Below are 17,436 nucleotides of genomic sequence, written 5' to 3'. Positions count from 1 at the left end.
CAGGCTGGTCATTGTCCCGTTTAAAGCTCTGTTAGCGCAAGTTGAAAAAATCTACTCTTGTCGCACTTTTTGCGCGCTTCGAACGGCGCGTTTACCGTAACCCCTCTTTCTGTTCAGAGGCGTGCGCGTCGTCTTGGGGGAGCGGGCAGTGTTTATTACCGTCTTTATATACGGATAGCCGGAAAGCATCCCGACGCATTTCCTTGTCCGCCACATACGTTGCAAAACTCTGCGGTTAGTTTGTCAAGAAGCTGACTTCGTGACAACGGTTGACCTCCTCGGCCGCAGTGTACTTTTGGTATGCTCTTCGGTCCAGACGTAAATTTTCTGCCGTACATTTTAATTTTATTCCCCCTGAACTATGTGCACACGCCTGCACGAGTGATACCTCGGTACTTGAAGTAAATGACTTGCCTGGTGGCTGAGCCCTCCTTCTGCCGTGTATGTGAGTGAATAACTCAATATTTTCATTTCCAATTAAGCTGAACGAGGGAGGTTATTATAATGCGAGGACGTTGATTCTTAAGCGAGCTCGTACTTGGCTTTGGTTCCTTTCTACTTGCGTTTACTCGTGACGTGTGTACAAATCTTTGGCGCGTCAGCTTATCCCGCCGCCTCTAATTATACCGACAGGCTTGCATGTCTAAGCGTAGCTTTTATTGTATTAATTTAGAGTGACGAGATCAAAACATCTTTGAGGTAGTTAAGAAGACTGTTTGATGACCTCAGTGCTCCTGGAAACTTACATGTTTCAACTTCGCAGGTCAGCCGCAAGGTGTCTCCTTCAGCAAAGGGGCCAGCCATGGCTTCCAATGGTGCTCCCTTGGCGTTCTTGATGACGGGAGGACACGGATGAGCTGTTTATATTGAATACGATCAATGGGTGAGCGGTTTGCGTAATAACGAACAGCAATATTATACAAAGCTTTTTGCGAAGAATTGTGCCTTAAGCAAGGGGCAAAGTAGGTGTTTTACGTCCTTCTATTTTCGTTTCCATCCCGCCTGCCTGTAAATTTTTTGCTGATAAATGTAGCGTTTTTTCAGAGTATGATATTGTGCTTTACGTGCATACAGCTGTTGGGGTCAGCTTTCCTTTCGGCGCACGATGACTCAGAAAGGAAGGATATTTATCAAAACTGTCTAATAATTAACGGGACAGCGAAATACGCGTCACGTTTAAAGCACACGTTTAAAAGCATGATATTTGGTGAGCGACTTTCTCGATATTGGGCCAATTGCGCATTGTCGTTTCGAGCCTTTGAATTTTGACACGAATCCAAAATATTGGGATATGAGCTGAAATGACCTGCCAGGCGCGTACTACTGCACTCTTTAAAGCCTATAAGCTCTGTCTTTCTGACTCATTTAAAAACCTCGGCCTGAAGGTCATTGCAACGACCGGGATTAGGTTCGGACTTTTCCACTGAATACAGTTTACACTTTGAAAAATTCAGATGCTAGCCAGCTGTAGTGAGCGAAAAAGAAGTCGCAAAAGATTAAATGTTTGTAGGAAACGTTTTATTTTTATGCAGTTCAAGACTGTCGAAGAAGCGCCCTTAATTGACATACACATTTATTAATTAATACTAATTATGAAACTTAACAAACGTAAACGAGAGTGTGGTCACCGCATTTTTACTCCAAATGTATATTTCAAGCAGCAGACCATGCACCCCTCATGCAAGTCACAACTGAAGAAATGGAAAGATCAAAACCTAGAGTAACATATTTTTCATGTAAGCGATGCACTCTTCCCGACAAAAAGCAACGACGGCCGGTACATAAGTTCTGGAAATACTTTAGCTACGCCTCTAATTGTATGATGTGGCAGCTTTGATGGTTCCCGTGATCTGCTTCTCGAGCGAACCTTTGTTCGCGGATACCCACCCGTTATTGATATGTATTTCGCTATTCAGTAAATTTCAACTTCTACATTCCCTCTGTAATCTCGCATTTATGCCATCAGCATATAATAGAACGCTGCCATTTTGCGTGAAACATTATAAGATATAGATACGAAGTCCCGCTGTAAGTAAGCATTAACTATACGCCTACAGTGCATATTTCCAGGGGTAACGTTCCGCTCTCGAGAGCAGATGATCCCGGGTTAGATTCTCAGCGCACCCTAAGCGCTTTTTTGAACGTAATTTACATACGCAAATTTCATAATGACTGTGGAATCATTTTGCAGTTTAGGGGAGTTAACTGCAGAGCTAGTTAGTTGTCAGAAATGATTACAGGGTATTCAGCGCAACTCAACACATAAAAGAAAGAGCGCCCGTGGTGTTCTTTTTCATGTGTGCTTTGTACTGCGCTGAATACCCTGTATTTGATTCATTTTGTCACTTTGCCCCGCCGGAGTGGCGCATTGGTTACGGCGCTTGACTACTGTTCCCAAGGGTGAGGGATCGAATCCCAGCCTCGGCGGCCGCTTTTCAATGGAGGCGAAAAGCAAGGCGCCCGTGTGCTGTGCGATGTCAGTGCACGTTAAAGAACCCCAGGGGGTCGAAATTTCCGGAGTCCTCCACTACGGCGTCTCTCATAGCTTGAGTCGCTTTGGAACGTGAAACCCCACAAACCAAACCAAACCAAACCAACCATTTTGCCGTTTTGTAATCCCTCTCCATGTTGTGTTTCTGTGAGCGAACGTATGCAGCTGGTTGCAACTGGTAAATGTAGAGCCCTGAATCTTCTAAATAGCACGAACTATACCGGATATATGATCCATTTATTTTGAGCATATTACCGCCATATCGTTTTAAGGACACAACAGATGAAGGGGAACTTTTTTCGCGGTATTAATTAAAGGTTCTCGCCCCATACAATGTCTAAGCAAATAATGCACTCTTACTAATATGTAACCGGGAGGCTGAGCTCCACAATCAAGCTCTGTTTAGATTACCACCATTCACACAATTAAACAATATGCTTACCATGAGAAGGCAATAAAAAAAGTAAATTGGAGAAGATGGCAACGAGGCTCTTTGCGACTGCTGCACAAAACTCGCAGCGTCATATCATTACCAGAGAACAGTCAAAGCAAAGCAGCAGGGGAGACAGCAGCGAGAGCTTTGGCTATGCAACCAGACCCAGAATAGACCAGGGAATTCAACACCTCAGTCAAAGTTAATCAATATGCCCAGCGCAATAAAGGATTGAAATTTGATCAACTACATACAAGCTGACGTCGACGCTTATAAAATATTTATGAATCAAACGTGCTTTGATCAGAAACGTTTTTAGTCATTTGATATTCAAAGCCCGTAAGGTTATACCTGAACATGTAAGGTTTAAGTTTATTCCAAAAGAAAATGTCGCAACCACATCAGAGAAGGTGAACAATGCAGTGATGCGTGCGCAGCAGCGATTATAGTGTTCAAGGAAGCTCCACTACAGCACTCGGCGCTAGCGTACTGGTTGGTGTCTTGGGGCCATCCATGCCCAAGGCTGTGCGTGCTTCGGTACGATTTATTATATGGTCGGAGACACCCACTCCGAATGGACGTCGCTTGCATTGTTTTATTGACTATGAGTTGTAGTTGCATGTCTACATGTGGTGCTGAAGGATTTGGCATTATGATTACGTCTAGTTAGAGCACTTGAAATGCGTTTTGGTTATATAACTGAAAAAAAAGTACAAAGAAGCACATATTCGAATTGATGACCGCACGAGCAACAGCTGCAAATCATAAAGAAACCACACTTGCATGGCCAAGTAAATATGAGTGCCGGCTAAAAATACCCGGAAACTTCACGTCAGTGTCATATTGAACACATTGAGACACTATGCAAAATCTAAGGCTCATAGTACACAGGTAAATACATACGCATAATACCAAGAATTGAGAAAGTTAGTATAGATGCATCCGATAAATGAGGACTCCTCTCAGCACATATGAAGAAAAAGTGCTAACATTTAACGTATTTTCTAAATGAAAACGTTTTACTATCGTGATAAAGTATTTGCGCAGGTGCCTTGAGGACTACCGCATGTCCTCTTCCCCTTACGGTACCCTCTCGAAAGAGGAAGCTGTCATATATATGCAGTTAGAGATAGCCACTTTCTACTCTCCAGAAGCCCAGCATGCCTATCCCCCCGAAGAGACCCCTTCAACATGTAAGTGTTGTACAGATACAGCTACAATCTACAACATCGTGTGGGAATGTGCGAGTTTCCCGCAACCGACCATTCACAAAAGCTCCACGACTTTGCGGGAACGCTCGCTGCTCCTGCCTTTACCCAGTCATCAAATTTCAATGGTCCACCGTGCGCGGAAAATTGCAGCCAGAACTGGTCTTTTGATATAGAAGGTCCACTCTCAACGGCATTTTTTCTCAACATTAATAAAGCTTCATTTCGCTCTCACTGTCTGCATATCCTAAAAAAAAATTGAATTATGATAGGTGTCAAATTATTCTAAGCAAGAAAGAAGATATGCTAAAGAAACACACAACAAAAGCCACCTAATTATCTGGAACACATTTACGAAAATTGATGACCTTTTAATTATTGTCCCCGCGTAATAGCACTCATCGTGACCGACATGCATTAGGCTAATATTTCAAGTGCTTAATAAAATGATCACCTGATGGTTCGCATATAATCTCACTACCCGTTTGTCGAGCTCCTTTTATATGATAGCCTTAGATTTTCTGTCGCACTAAGACCACGCAGTCGTGAGAGGCGAAATTGCATGATTGATTTAGAAATTTGTAATGAACATCATATGATCACAAAGTACCAACCACAGGCCGAGTGAAGTGCAAAATTAGTGTCCTTGTTTACGCGTAAACTCTTGGGTCCTACCTCCGAAGGGTGTGCTCACAAATCCAGCAAAGAAAGGTGCCTAGACAACTAGAGTAAATAAAGCTTGACAACGCGATGCCACTGGGTTCTCTCGAACGGAGTCTTAAGTGGCATCGAACTTCTCCAGCGATTACTTCTGAGCTGCTAGTCACAATGTTTGACTAGCAGCTTACTGGTATCACAAAAGAGGAAAGTGCATAATCGTTGCATCCTCCTGACCTATGGAGCTGAAACTTGGAGGTTAACGAAAAAGGTTCCACTTACGTTGAAAACAACGCAAAGGGCCATGGAACATAAAATGACAGCTGTAACATTAGGAGATATAGGAAGCGTGCAGTGTGGGTCAGAGAAATAATTTATTGCTGGTATTCGAGTCAAACTTAAGAACAAAAAATGGGCTAGGGCAGGACGTATAGTTCGAAGGGAGGATAACCGATAGTCTCTAAGAGTAACCGATTTGATTCCAAGGGAAAGAAAGCGTAGCAGGGGGAGGCAGAAAATTGGTTGGGTGGATGGGATTAAGAAATTAGCAGGCGTCAAGTGGATGCCGCTGGCACAGGACCGTGTTAATTGGAGGAAAATGGGAGAGGCCTTCGCTTTGCAGTGGGTTTAGTCCGGCTGATAATGATGAATACTGCTGAGCAGCTATAGTCTAGTGGATTGAAGACCCACATCAAATAACCTAGGTACGAGGTTCGACCCCCGATACTGACGACGATAAGGTTTTTTGAGCCTATTTCTGGGTTTCTCTTGAGTACAATGCTTTGAAATACCGGTCCCTGAGATAACCGCAGGCAGACCAGAAAGACGTCACCCATGTCACTCCTTGATCAGAATTTGAGCCTTCTAATTTAAATCACATCATGATTCTCCTATCATCCTCAACAGTGATAATCAGAAATTTATTTTCTTCTCAAGTTGTCCACTCGCTTGCGTTGTTACTGAACCTAGCTGCTATAATGCTTTAAGGAAAAGCTTGAAAGCAAACACGGTCGTCTGCACAAAATGGTTAATATAATTGCAATAGATGGTTTGGTTGGTTTGGTTTGTCGGGTTTAACGTCCCAAAGCGACTCAGGTTATGAGAGACGCCGTAGTGGAGGACTCAAGAAATTTTTGACCAGCTGGGGTTCTTTAACGTGCACTGACATCGCGCAGTACACGGGCACCTTGCTTTTCGCCTCCATCGAAAAGCGGCCGCAGAGGCCGGGATTCGATCCCGCGTCCTTGGCCACAGTAGTAGAGCGCCTTAACCACTGCACCACCCCGGCGGGGCAGAATTGCAATAGACGAATAGTACTAGACGAATAGCAAGTAGTCTATACACCAAAATCTGTGTGTAGTAAATAGCTTACATCATCAAGCAAATTGCTCTTACGACATCACTTTGCACTATTTTGCATATTTCTCAATGGTGCGGAATCCTTGCAACTGATTCTAATGGCGTGAAATCGTACAGTGCTCACCTAACTAGCACGCAAATATTCAAGAAGCCTTCCTAAATGTGTCATATGGCAACGCAAAGCTGCAAATCGCTGAGCTGTGAGCCGTTCCAGCCCCCCTCCTCCCCCCCCCCCCCCCCCAAAAAAAAAAAGGAAAACACGGAGTAATGTGTAATAATGATGACCGTGGATTGGTTGCATTTTCCTGACGCCTGTTCTTTCCCGCGGTTTAGTCTCTCAAATTGCCTTGCCTAACTAAATCGCTTCCAAACTAACGAGCGTTGCAACAATGGCATCCGAATCTCATTCAACGCATTCAGCTGCTTCCACAAACCACATTACCGATATTGTTTACGTTACGTTTGGTGAAATCCCACCGCTAAAATCTAGAACGCGACTGCCTTTAAGCATCTAAAGGAGCAGGCGCGCGCAGCCAACCATTGTGTGTTCATTGTTTGGAACATCAACGCGGCAAATTAGCTTTGAACTATCAACACAAAAACCCAAATTTCGCTTTCTTCTATTTATTTTTCAGTCGTTGCTAATATTGATTCAACTGTAAAGGCAGTATTTTCGAGGTTGTTCGACTATGACTTCGAATTCTTTAAAGACGGAAAACAAAGTTTGAGCGAACACATTTCGGACGAAAATAGTTTTCTCCTTCAAAGCACCGTTCTAGCGCAGCTAACCATTACGTTCTTCAGCGTCATCTCGGGGCTGGAATACGTACTTCTCGGGACACCAGGCACACAGTCGAAAGTTAACTAATGATGTTTGGCACGGTCTGCCAGTGCTTGATGCCGCATCTCGTTCCGCATCTACTTCAACCGTCCTGTTACTTTTTGATGCACGCACTACTGACCGCTTCATGGCGTTCATTTTCAGCAGCGTAGTTACCTCACACTTACACAGATGGCGATAGACGACCGTAAGTCCCTCATTAGAAATCTCAAAGAGAAACAGAAAGGCAGCACACTAATAAAATTGGCGCCATTTATTATGCTTGTATGCCACAGCTTCAAGACAATCGCTGTGCGATCCATGATGAGTTTAAAAAAAGAACGGTGCTGCTATATATTTGGCGTTCTGGAAACCGCTAATATGTCTCCTACTAATTCGTTTTTTACTGAAACTTTCGGCATGCGTTTCATATTTGAATACAGGGAAGCTTTAAAAAAAAGCCTTCAAAAACCTTTTCAGTGGAAAATTCTGCAAAACATAAAGGTTTAAATGTGAGAGACACTCGGCATTAGTACCATGCCGCTTTTCTTTGCTTCTCCCATTTGTCTCTTTTGTCCCTTTTACTTTCCAGGCTTCTAAATTCCGAAGTCGCCTGCTTTGTTAGAGCTGCTTGTATTCTAATTTAGGACATTTTTTGGCCGTCTTTCCACGAAAATAATTCAATGGCTGTTCAGTTTGGCTAAGGATGCCTACACAAGAAGGATCATTATTTTGTCATGTAGCTTCGTTATATTTGCTTTGCCACGTCCTGTCATATTTAACTTAATATTTAATGCGTGCGTTTGCCTTTCATTGGTGTTGATGAGGCGTAATTAGAATCTTCATGCAAATTTGTCAAAAGAGGTGAAGACCGCGAAATCCGATGGGAAGCGTGAACGACTGGCAACTCCGCACGCGAAGAAACCGGCTTGCCGATATCGCTGAGTAGTATAAAGCAGTCGCCACAGAAACTGTTCTCTTTGATTCGGCCTGGTATCGAAAACCCCTGGCGGCCAGTCTTGAAGCAGGTTTCGCGGGACCTTGGCAAAATCCAAGAAGGCGGGTTACAAGCATCTTCCCTGAACATGAAATGTGCAATGTTTTACAAATATAAACCTGAACTATAGTCTCACTGTGGCCTATATCTGCAATCGTTCTCCTACTGCCTCCAGGCAAACACAACTGGTTTTGTTTGCGTAAGCCGATGTCGGCTTGAATGCTCGCTTGCGCGAAAAACCTTGGGTTTATACTTTTATCATCAGCCTGACTATACCTACTGCAGGGCGAATGCCTCTCCCATATTTCTCCAATTAACCTTGTTCAGTGCTAGCTGCATCCACTTGACCGCTGCGAACTTCTTAACCTCCTCCGCCCACCTAACGTTCTGCCGCCCCTGCTACGCTTTCCTTCCATTGGAATCCAGTTTGTTACCCTAAGCGACCATCGGTTATCCTCTCTTCGCACTATATATCCTGCCCATGCTCATTTCTTCTTGTTGATTTCCATTGGAATGTCAGTACCTTGAGTTATTTCTCTGACCCACTCTGCACGCTTCCTATCTCTTAATGTTTATATTATTCAGATCTTTATTAAGCGCCTATAATTGGCGCAGCTGCGAGTAAGAAATACAAATGTTGCGGCTTAGCTCAGCTAAGCCTGGTTCTGCCAGCGAAAGCATTGTTATGCTTGGCTATGATGTGTTGCTAAGCCAGGTTGAACTCATATAGACAAAGCCCCGCCGCAGTGGCGCAGTGGTTACGGCACTCGACTACTGTTCCCAAGGACGCGGGATCGAATCCCGGTTTTGGCGGCCGCTTTTCGATGGAGGCGAAAAGCAAGGTGCCCGTGTGCTGTGCGATGTCAGTGCACGTTAAAGAACCCCAGGTGGTCGAAATTTGCGGAGTCCTCCACTACGGCGTCTCACAGCCTGAGTCGCTTTGGGACGTTAAACCCCACAGACCAAACCAAACCATCACGTAGACAAACACATGTTTTGCGTTGTGAAACACACAAATGTTTTCAACTGCCGTCTACGAGACCGTTCCGACGGCGTAGACGTTCCCGGCCGGCTCGCTTCATCCATAGCGAGGAAATGCGAGGCGGCAGACATATCGGCGCAACGCTTATCAAGCTTGTTGCCGCTTGGCTACTGTGTGTCGCTATCTGATTTACTACGCAGTCACGGTTCGTGTATGCGACTGTAGTGCTAGTCAACAGCATGTCTCGGTTGCACCCAGGCTTTCTTTATAAAACGGAGCCACTGAATCCTTGTCATCTATGTTCGTGCTGCTGTCCGAAGAATGTCTTGCCTTCTCGGCGTCTCTGATTAACATGGCTACGATGACAGGATCGTTCAGGAAAAGGCAGTGACCAAGCTTGAAGAGATGACGACGACGCCACGGCAAGCGGGGGCATCAGTGATGAGCACCACTCTGGGATCGTTGGGCGAGTTCTTCCCGGACTCTGGCAATTGCGACGTCTACGTGGAAAAGTCGGCCTGTGCGCAACCGCCAACGGAATAGACGCAAGTAAGAAGTTAGACGTTTTCTTAACCTCTCCTTGGTGAAAAGGTTTACGTGACTCTGCGTATCCTTCTAGTGCTGAAGAAGCCCACGCAAGTCAAGTGCGAAGAAGCTAAAGATGTTCTCCGACAGCACTATGCACCAAAACGGTCAGTGGTTACCGAACGGTATCACTTGTACCAGCGAAAGCAAGATTCGCCCACGGCACAGTTCATTGTCGAGCTCGAGAGACTGGCTGTCACGTGCTCGTTTGGCAGTTTTTTGGAAGAAGCGCTCTGGGATTGACTGATTTCAGGAATACGAACGGATTATATCCGATGTCGTCTTCTTGCCCTGTCTGATGCCGAAATCACTTGGGAGCGAGTTTGCGAAATTGTCACCGCCTTGGGAACTGCTCAGAAAGACAATAGAGAAATGCTACCGGAGGGGTCAACTACCAGTCGGACATCTGTTGGCATCGGGAACACACCACGCAAGGCCGGAGACACGCGACGAAGAAGGCCTCTAGCAACGAGCAGCGTGCCCCTCAAAACGGCCCAAGGAAACAAAGTGGGAAATGCACTGTTCCCATCTGTCATAGATACAGCGTAAGTTGTTCTTTCCTCAAAAGTACGTGTTTCAAATGCTCGAAGCCGGGTCATGTAGCGAAAATGTGCAAAACAAATGTGGTGTACAAAGTTGAGGAGCCCTTGGCGGGAACCGACTTGCTAACAATTTGTACGACGATCGAAGTTCAGGGCTCACTGCCTGTTTTGCTGAAAGTAAGAGTAAATGGCAAGGAGATTCTGATGAAATTAGACACGGGAGCCGCTGTGACCATAATGTCTGAAAGAGACTTCGATGAAAATTTTCCAAACTGCCCTTGTTCGAAAGACTGCATACGTCTAGGCGTGTATAGTGGTACTTCACTCAAAGTGAAAGGCACGGCAAAAGTCAAGATATCTTATCAGAACCGAAGCTACGATCTGCCTCTGATAATTTCAAAGCTAGAAAATGGAGCGCGTATGCCGACGCTTTTAGGTCGCGATTGGATAACGACGCTAAACGTTGACTTGCACAATGCTGTTCAGCAGTTGCAACATAACGTTGATAACGTGCAGGAGGGCAGGTGGATTGTAGCAGCGGAAGCTGAGAAGTTAGAACGGCTGTACAGTGTCTTTGAGCCAGGTTATGGCTCTATTCAGGAATTCACTGGTAGGATCAAAATGAAAAACTATAGGCATCCAGTCTTTTGTAAGGCGAGACCAGTATCATGTAAATGCCAGATCTGAGAGGGATGTTCGCAGTGCAAACAAGCGAAGAAGTTCACCTAGATCATTTTTTGGCGACAGAGTTTCTGCGTTCAGCGCGCGGGGAACAAGCAAAGTGGCGTCCAGGCAGGATCGTGGATGTGAAATCAGCAATGACATTCCTTTTAGTTTTAGATGGACAGACGCGGTTTGTGCATGCTGACCATTTGCGACGTTAGTTGTGAAGCCTGCTGTTGTGAACGAAAGTGATACAAATTTACCCCTTTCAAGGGATTTGCTAAAAAGTAAACGCTCTCCTACAGCTGCCTCGAACCAGCCAGTGTTGGATCGGAGTGAATGTTGTCTACTTGCAAGTCGCGCCCAATGTGCATCAACGTCGGAACAAACCGACGCTGGGTTACCTGTGCTATCGAAACGCAGCGCTCGTGATAAGCGGAAGCCGGATCGTCTGACGTATGATAGCTTCTGATTTTGCTGGAGGGGGAGGTTATATCGGCGCAACGCTTATCAAGCTTGTTTACGCCTTGCTACTGTGTGCCACCTTGCTAATGTGGGCCGCTATCTGATGTACGCAGTCACGGTTCGCGTGTGCGACTGTAGCGCTAGCCGATGGCATGCCTCGGTTGCGCCCAGGCTTCCTTTATAAAACGAAGCCACTGAATCCTTGTTGTCTGCATGTTCGTGTTGTCCGAAGGAAGTCCTGCCTTCTCGGAGTCTCTGAATAACAAACAGTGCGTATGTACTATCTTACAAATTGTGCTACATGTCCTGAAGACCATCATATCAGCCCGGCGTCTGCGATACGCAATCGTAGCACTCGTTTCGGGACGTGGCTCCTCTTTGGTTCTCTGTGAACTTCAAGCAAACGCCTCGCGTTTTCATTTAAGCGAGGGGCGGAACGCGTGGTTCCGCGTAGATGTGAGGCGAGCGAGCGCCGCCGTCTCCGAGTCCACTGCTGCGGCGGCGAGTTAAGTGTTATGTCACGTGGCTGACACTCCTCCGCTTGAAGGTTAAATTTACCACTCTGATAACTACGGGTCGATGAAGCTAGGAAAGCTTCGCTTTAAATCTAGCTTCTCAAAACGTATAAAGATTCGCCGACCATCAGAGCAACCTATTTGATGATGCATGCATTAGTATCAGTGTTGTTTCTTGCGGAAGGCACACATACAGCCGCTGATGATCAGAGAGCGCCAGCGAGCGGCGTGGTGCTCCCCGTCTGTGACTGCGGACGTATCGAACCTCTGATCTACTTCCCTGACCAAGCCCATTAGTAAGAGTACGGTACGCCGTATGCCGTCTTTATCCTCGACTCCACTTCAAGAGCCCCAATTTTCCTCTCTCTCACATCTGCTCCAATTTTGTTTCTCCATGTTTGGTCTTGAACTTCTCTCTCTCAAACTTGTGCCCCGAGGCTTCACACGTACCGCTGTTATTTTGCTATTGCAGTTAAGCAAAAGCCTCCGGTATAACTCGGGTTGCCTTAAAAGAAACGTCCTGTTTGGCTTACACCTAATTTCATCGTAGCATGAGCGATCGCTGTGGTTCGCCGAATAAGGTAACAGCGGACACGGGCAGCATAAAAACTACCACTGGTCAATACATAATTTATAATCACAGAATCGTGGCAATGTTGAATTGACGAGACAATGTTCATTAACTAACACGGATAACAAAGCTGCAGATATACAAAGCGACTGTCTTATTGGTTTTCGGCACCAATATTCATTAGCAGCGCATACCTACTGGAAGAAACAGCTGTATTCGGGACGTGTTGAGAGGATACATCAGTTCAATCCGGCTAGTAATAGACTCATCTATATTTAGTGTATCAGATACAGCCTGTAGGATGTTTGACTACCTCCTTTAGTTTTGAAGAATTTTCAGACGCGTGGAAGAACCACTCTGAGCGCAGCATCAACATATACTCGTAGATGATATTAAAAAAGGTTGTGACTTATATAGAGGCTACCACGTTGCGAAACGTGTAAACTGGATTTCTTTATTTTTTTTTATCTGGAAGCAGAAGGCAGCAAAAGGCAACCAGACTAAGCTCATGCTACGCAATCCGCAATGCAAACAAAGCATGGAGCTCTGGCTCCTACGTACAAGGTCATCCACTTCAAGCTATTACACTGTCACTGTTTTCAAAGCAACATTGCGTTCGACGCAGACACATATTGATGCAAATAGATGTAAGCACACAGGGCTCCGGACATGCTGCCTCACATGGCCTGCCGCTTAGGTTTATTGCTCGGCCGGGCCGGAAGCAGTGACGCTTTGAAGCCAGTGAGCATGTTACAGCTAGAAGTGGACGAGACTGTACCTGCTTTGTGAGAGATCGGAAGCGCTTATCTTTTATATAACTGAAACCTACCTAAAATAAGGCTGACAGTGGGAGACAAGAAGAAAAAGTACAGTTCGTGTTTTGGTGTCTCTTAGAGAACTACTACGTGTTTTGAATTTTAAGTAATTTGGGCGAGCCCCGGCTATAACAGAAATGCAAAAATGAGCTCCGATATGATGGGAAGCAGAAAAGTGACCGTGAAGGAACAAAGTGTTCACATAATTTGACTTTCTGTTCCAGTAGTAGTCATTGACTGAATATGCCGGCGTTCACTGAAGAATCCCTCTGACTGAAACGCTGCCTCTTTACCGGTCTTTCTAGCAAATCGTTTACTGGCACTAGGCATTTATCTTCATATGACTAATCAATATTTCTTTGATGTCTCTTTTAAAAGTCCGCAATTGTCAGCTTTATGTTTTTCCAAGTAATGCTCCCGGAATAACAGAAAATTCGTTTGCCTTTCCTTACTCCACATTTCTGACTTGCAAATTTCCGCATCGTCCGCTTTGTGATAAATGCAGTTCAGGCTCAGGAATCGCGAGAAAGCCTTTGGACGGCTCAAGCCCAGCGCAGCTTCTCCCGCCTTCCAACAACCGCAACAGCACTAACCATTAATTCCCGCTTGACAGTATCGATTACATGCACTCAGCAGCTGCGCCCTAAGGCATGCGCTAGAAGAACTGTGCAGCGCTGTGGAAGCTTGTCTGGGTGTGAGTGAACAATGATAAACATATGGACAGATATTTTAGAATGGTGGGTAGTGCAAATCGTATCATGCGCTGTATGATCTTTCTTAAGCCCACTCGCTGGCTTTAATTTCGAGCCATCCTACTCAAGTATAATTGCCATGAACACGACTGGCATTATATATAGGTGTGGAACTATGAGCAGGTGCAAAATGCATGATGACTTTCCCGGGCCCATTACTTAGCTTTTATGGTTGTCTGGACACACGGGGCTGAGGAATATGGCTTGTGTAGCTGTATTTGCTGTTTCCTTCCTGTCAGGCTGAATGCATGAAACACGAATATACGACTCCTCCCAGGAAGCGTAGAGGCCGGCTGGGCAGCGTTGCATTTATAAAAATATAGAATTGTCCCATGAGGACGTAGTGTGAATCTGTGAACATCAAAACGCGTAGCGCACCCAGCACAAATTAAAGATCGCGGCAGCAACACTTATTTACATTCTGTCAACGGTAGAAAGCCCTAAACTGCGTTTTGCGTTCATGCTGGTTTGAAAATATTTATTCGCTCGAAGCATCTCAGAATGCAACCTAAAGGTATCAATCCCCCCCCCCCCCCCCTTCCCCAAGAGAAAGCAGCTAATTTTTTAGGTTGTCCGAACTGCTATGATTGTGAAGAAAATTTTTACGTCGACCGGCCAGAGATAGATTTTTTGCTAAGAGCCATGCCGAAATGCAATCTAAAAGGCAGTTGCATTTTGCTATTGCAGAAAGGAAAATTCTACATGTGATGTAAATGCAAAAACAAGCATATAACAACATTCTAAATAAAAATATAACTCTAACTGACATCTCACGCGTTCAAAACCACAGCTCAAATCTATAGCGCAATGAAAGGAGATATGTAGGTGGCACGTAATTGTCATCTTACCCGTCATCATATGCACACTATTTTCCGCTATGTTGGGAACTAGTCATGCTGCCCTGCACCATTAACGCTTTTCTCTGTTTCGTTTCTTTTCAGTGCGTATAATATCACTTGTTCACGTGTGTCCTGTTTGACGACCAAACATCATTTGAGTCTTGCGGAAACCTGGCAGTCATTGCTACCAGCATTTTCTTGAGACTAGAATATGACACTTCCCTTTTGGGGTATAACGCCACGAACCAACACAAGCTATGAGAGACAATAAATATAGAAGGTCGACGTGTCATTCTCTGAAACCGCGCACAAATTACCTGTTTCAAAAGTTTGCTCAAATAATTTGAATTGTTTTAAACTTTTACCCTCAGCTTCCTTTCTTAACCGTGCAAGATACGTATCATCAGAAATATGAGGCATGTGTACACAACATGATGCTTGTGCAACATGATGCTTCTGCAACATAATGTGTTCTCTCTCGTAATCCTGTTTACTTGTTCTTCATATCTGCCCTAGATGCCTTATGTTTTATTCAAAACAATGCAATGTATAAGAGCTCTCGTATAGACAGCGTTTATTTTGTATATTTATGAGTATTGCTTGTACACGTTTTGAATCGGTAAACCGTCGAAATTGAACGACTGCGATTAACCGTAGCCAAAAACTTGTGATGCCCTTTAAATATGACAGACATCAGATATGCGTCGGGATACGTCTTGTGCATATTCCTCCTTTATTCATGTAATCGAATGAGAATGTAAAAAAAAAAAAATTATTATAATAACGTGCTCTTGGGCGAGATTTTCGTGCTTTGAGGTGATTTGTCTAGATTTATTTTTTTGCACATGGGCAACTTTCACCTCCCAGGTTTTTTTCTTAGAGGTCTTCCACTCAAATGTCAGCCCTTTGTGCCTCCTTTTTCTGAAATGGGTTAATATACAATAAACCTGCACTTACAGGAATTCGAGAACCTCACGAATTCGCATTATCTGCGTTTAGCGAGTGAAAAGACCATTTCCTCCCAATGATATCAAACTAATATCGTTAAAATTCACAGTTGTGCATGACAAAAGCAGACGCACAAAATAACAGATAGAACAATATCGCTCCTTTACAATGCTAATAAAACAAAATAAAATAGAATATAATTCAAAGTGTGTTAAAATGTTTTTCGGTCACCCTGTAATTTCAGCCAGCCTAGAATTGTAACTCGCGCTGAGATCCCAAAGGATGCTATCGCGTTAGTCAATGCTCGTTTCTTAAACGCGACAGCCCAAGCGGGATTCGGTGCGATAACAGTGCAATAAGCAGAGAAACGCTGAGGCCAAGGTAACGGGCATGGTTCGGATGCTCTGTACCACAGGCTCCTATAGGGTGTACGCCGCTACGTTACAGTGGTGGCCATTTTGTGGGGTATGAAGCACTGAGAAGGGCTGCAGGTATATCTAATCGGCCTATTATCTGTTACGGCTTGTACGACTGAAGATGTGCTCGGCACCACAAAATGGCACTAGTGACGTCCCTTGAATACCTTCTATATTAACCATGCCCGGTCATAGGCTCTGCGGCCGAAGTAGGCCAACCATCGCATTCAAGGCTACGCCGGAAGAAAGAATAGTGCTGTGTCGGCTAGCACGCGTGCCGGTGAGATAGCGGCCAGCTGTGCGCGTAGCTAGTGGCGACACATTGTTTAGGGGGCTACACTTCCCGCCAATTCTTACGGTTTTATAGATTGTGGCATGCCGAAATTTCGGGATCTGTGTAGGCAATAAATCACTGTAATGCTTAAATACGCCTGTTATACCAAATTAAACACCTAATTCTCAGAAGTAGGTTTCGTGTCGCTTCTTACTATTCAAATCACTTGATTTCTTAACACGAATATATTCACCGTCCACTTGAACAGCGGACGGTGGTAGGTTAGTCATTTTGATAATAACTGTCGCCAAGAACAATCCCTGGTTGCATAATCGGCGTCACATTTGACGAGACTATGGTGGTGTGCAGGACTGACTTGAGAATTCTCTTCAATCAACTGCAGACAGGTATCATTGACTGCTCTGAATATGTTGTGCATTTGGCCACCATGGATAGAAGAGCACAACTATGCGCTCACTGGGAATATGGGTTATATACTTTGCTCTTGTCGAAGCTACAAACTTTGCAAGTAGAAGGCATCATTCTGAAGTGCTCTTATAGCCAAATACAAAGCGAAGGGCAATAAATGGTCGTGAATTCAGCCTACAAAGGTGGTTCAAAACACTCGAACATGGCCTATTCAACAAAATCAAGGTGCCACGCTAAGCGTAACAGTAGAAAAAAAGCTAGGAGTACACGTAAGCTCTACCTTGGAGTAATGCTCATTGAAGTCGTATGTGCAGTTTCAGTGCCAGCTTTCATGAAAACCAACGAAGAGGAGCAGTTCTGTTTGCTTTATAAAGCACATTCGACGTGCAAAGTTTTGTGTATCATTCAGAAATATCGGGCTCCTCTTAACGACCATTTTCTACATACGCAATGATGCAAGTGGTATAACGTTCGCTTATGACTGAAGGGTCTCCCAACTGTATTTTTATACCTCTTAAAGGTATGGCAGTGGGTAATTTTTAAAGCCATATTTAAAGTCATGCTGAATTTTCTTCGGCTGATTTCTTAAGGCGTAAGTTAACATGGGCAGTACTGTTACTCTGGGGGAAACGAATTACCTTCAATACGTTTATACATATATTTATGGGACGCACA

General features: G+C 44.6%; 1 protein-coding gene across 1 annotated transcript in view; it reads right to left on the bottom strand.

The window, feature by feature from the left end:
- The window catches only part of LOC146179127 (uncharacterized), a 166,319-nt gene that overhangs the window by 15,723 nt on the left and 133,160 nt on the right, over positions 1-17,436 (bottom strand). Inside the window, exon 4 of the mRNA XM_084580119.1 lies at positions 747-857. Coding sequence (XP_084436245.1) covers positions 747-857 — 111 coding nt within the window. The remainder of the gene's footprint in view (positions 1-746; positions 858-17,436) is intronic.

Source organism: Amblyomma maculatum, chromosome 9 (assembly GCF_055883805.1).
Source record: "Amblyomma maculatum isolate TAMU_Amacu chromosome 9, ASM5588380v1, whole genome shotgun sequence".
In the NCBI taxonomy this organism is placed as follows: Eukaryota; Metazoa; Arthropoda; class Arachnida; order Ixodida; family Ixodidae; genus Amblyomma; species Amblyomma maculatum.
The sequence above is the reverse complement of the archived record's forward strand: the minus strand, read 5'-3'. Positions and strand labels throughout refer to the sequence as shown.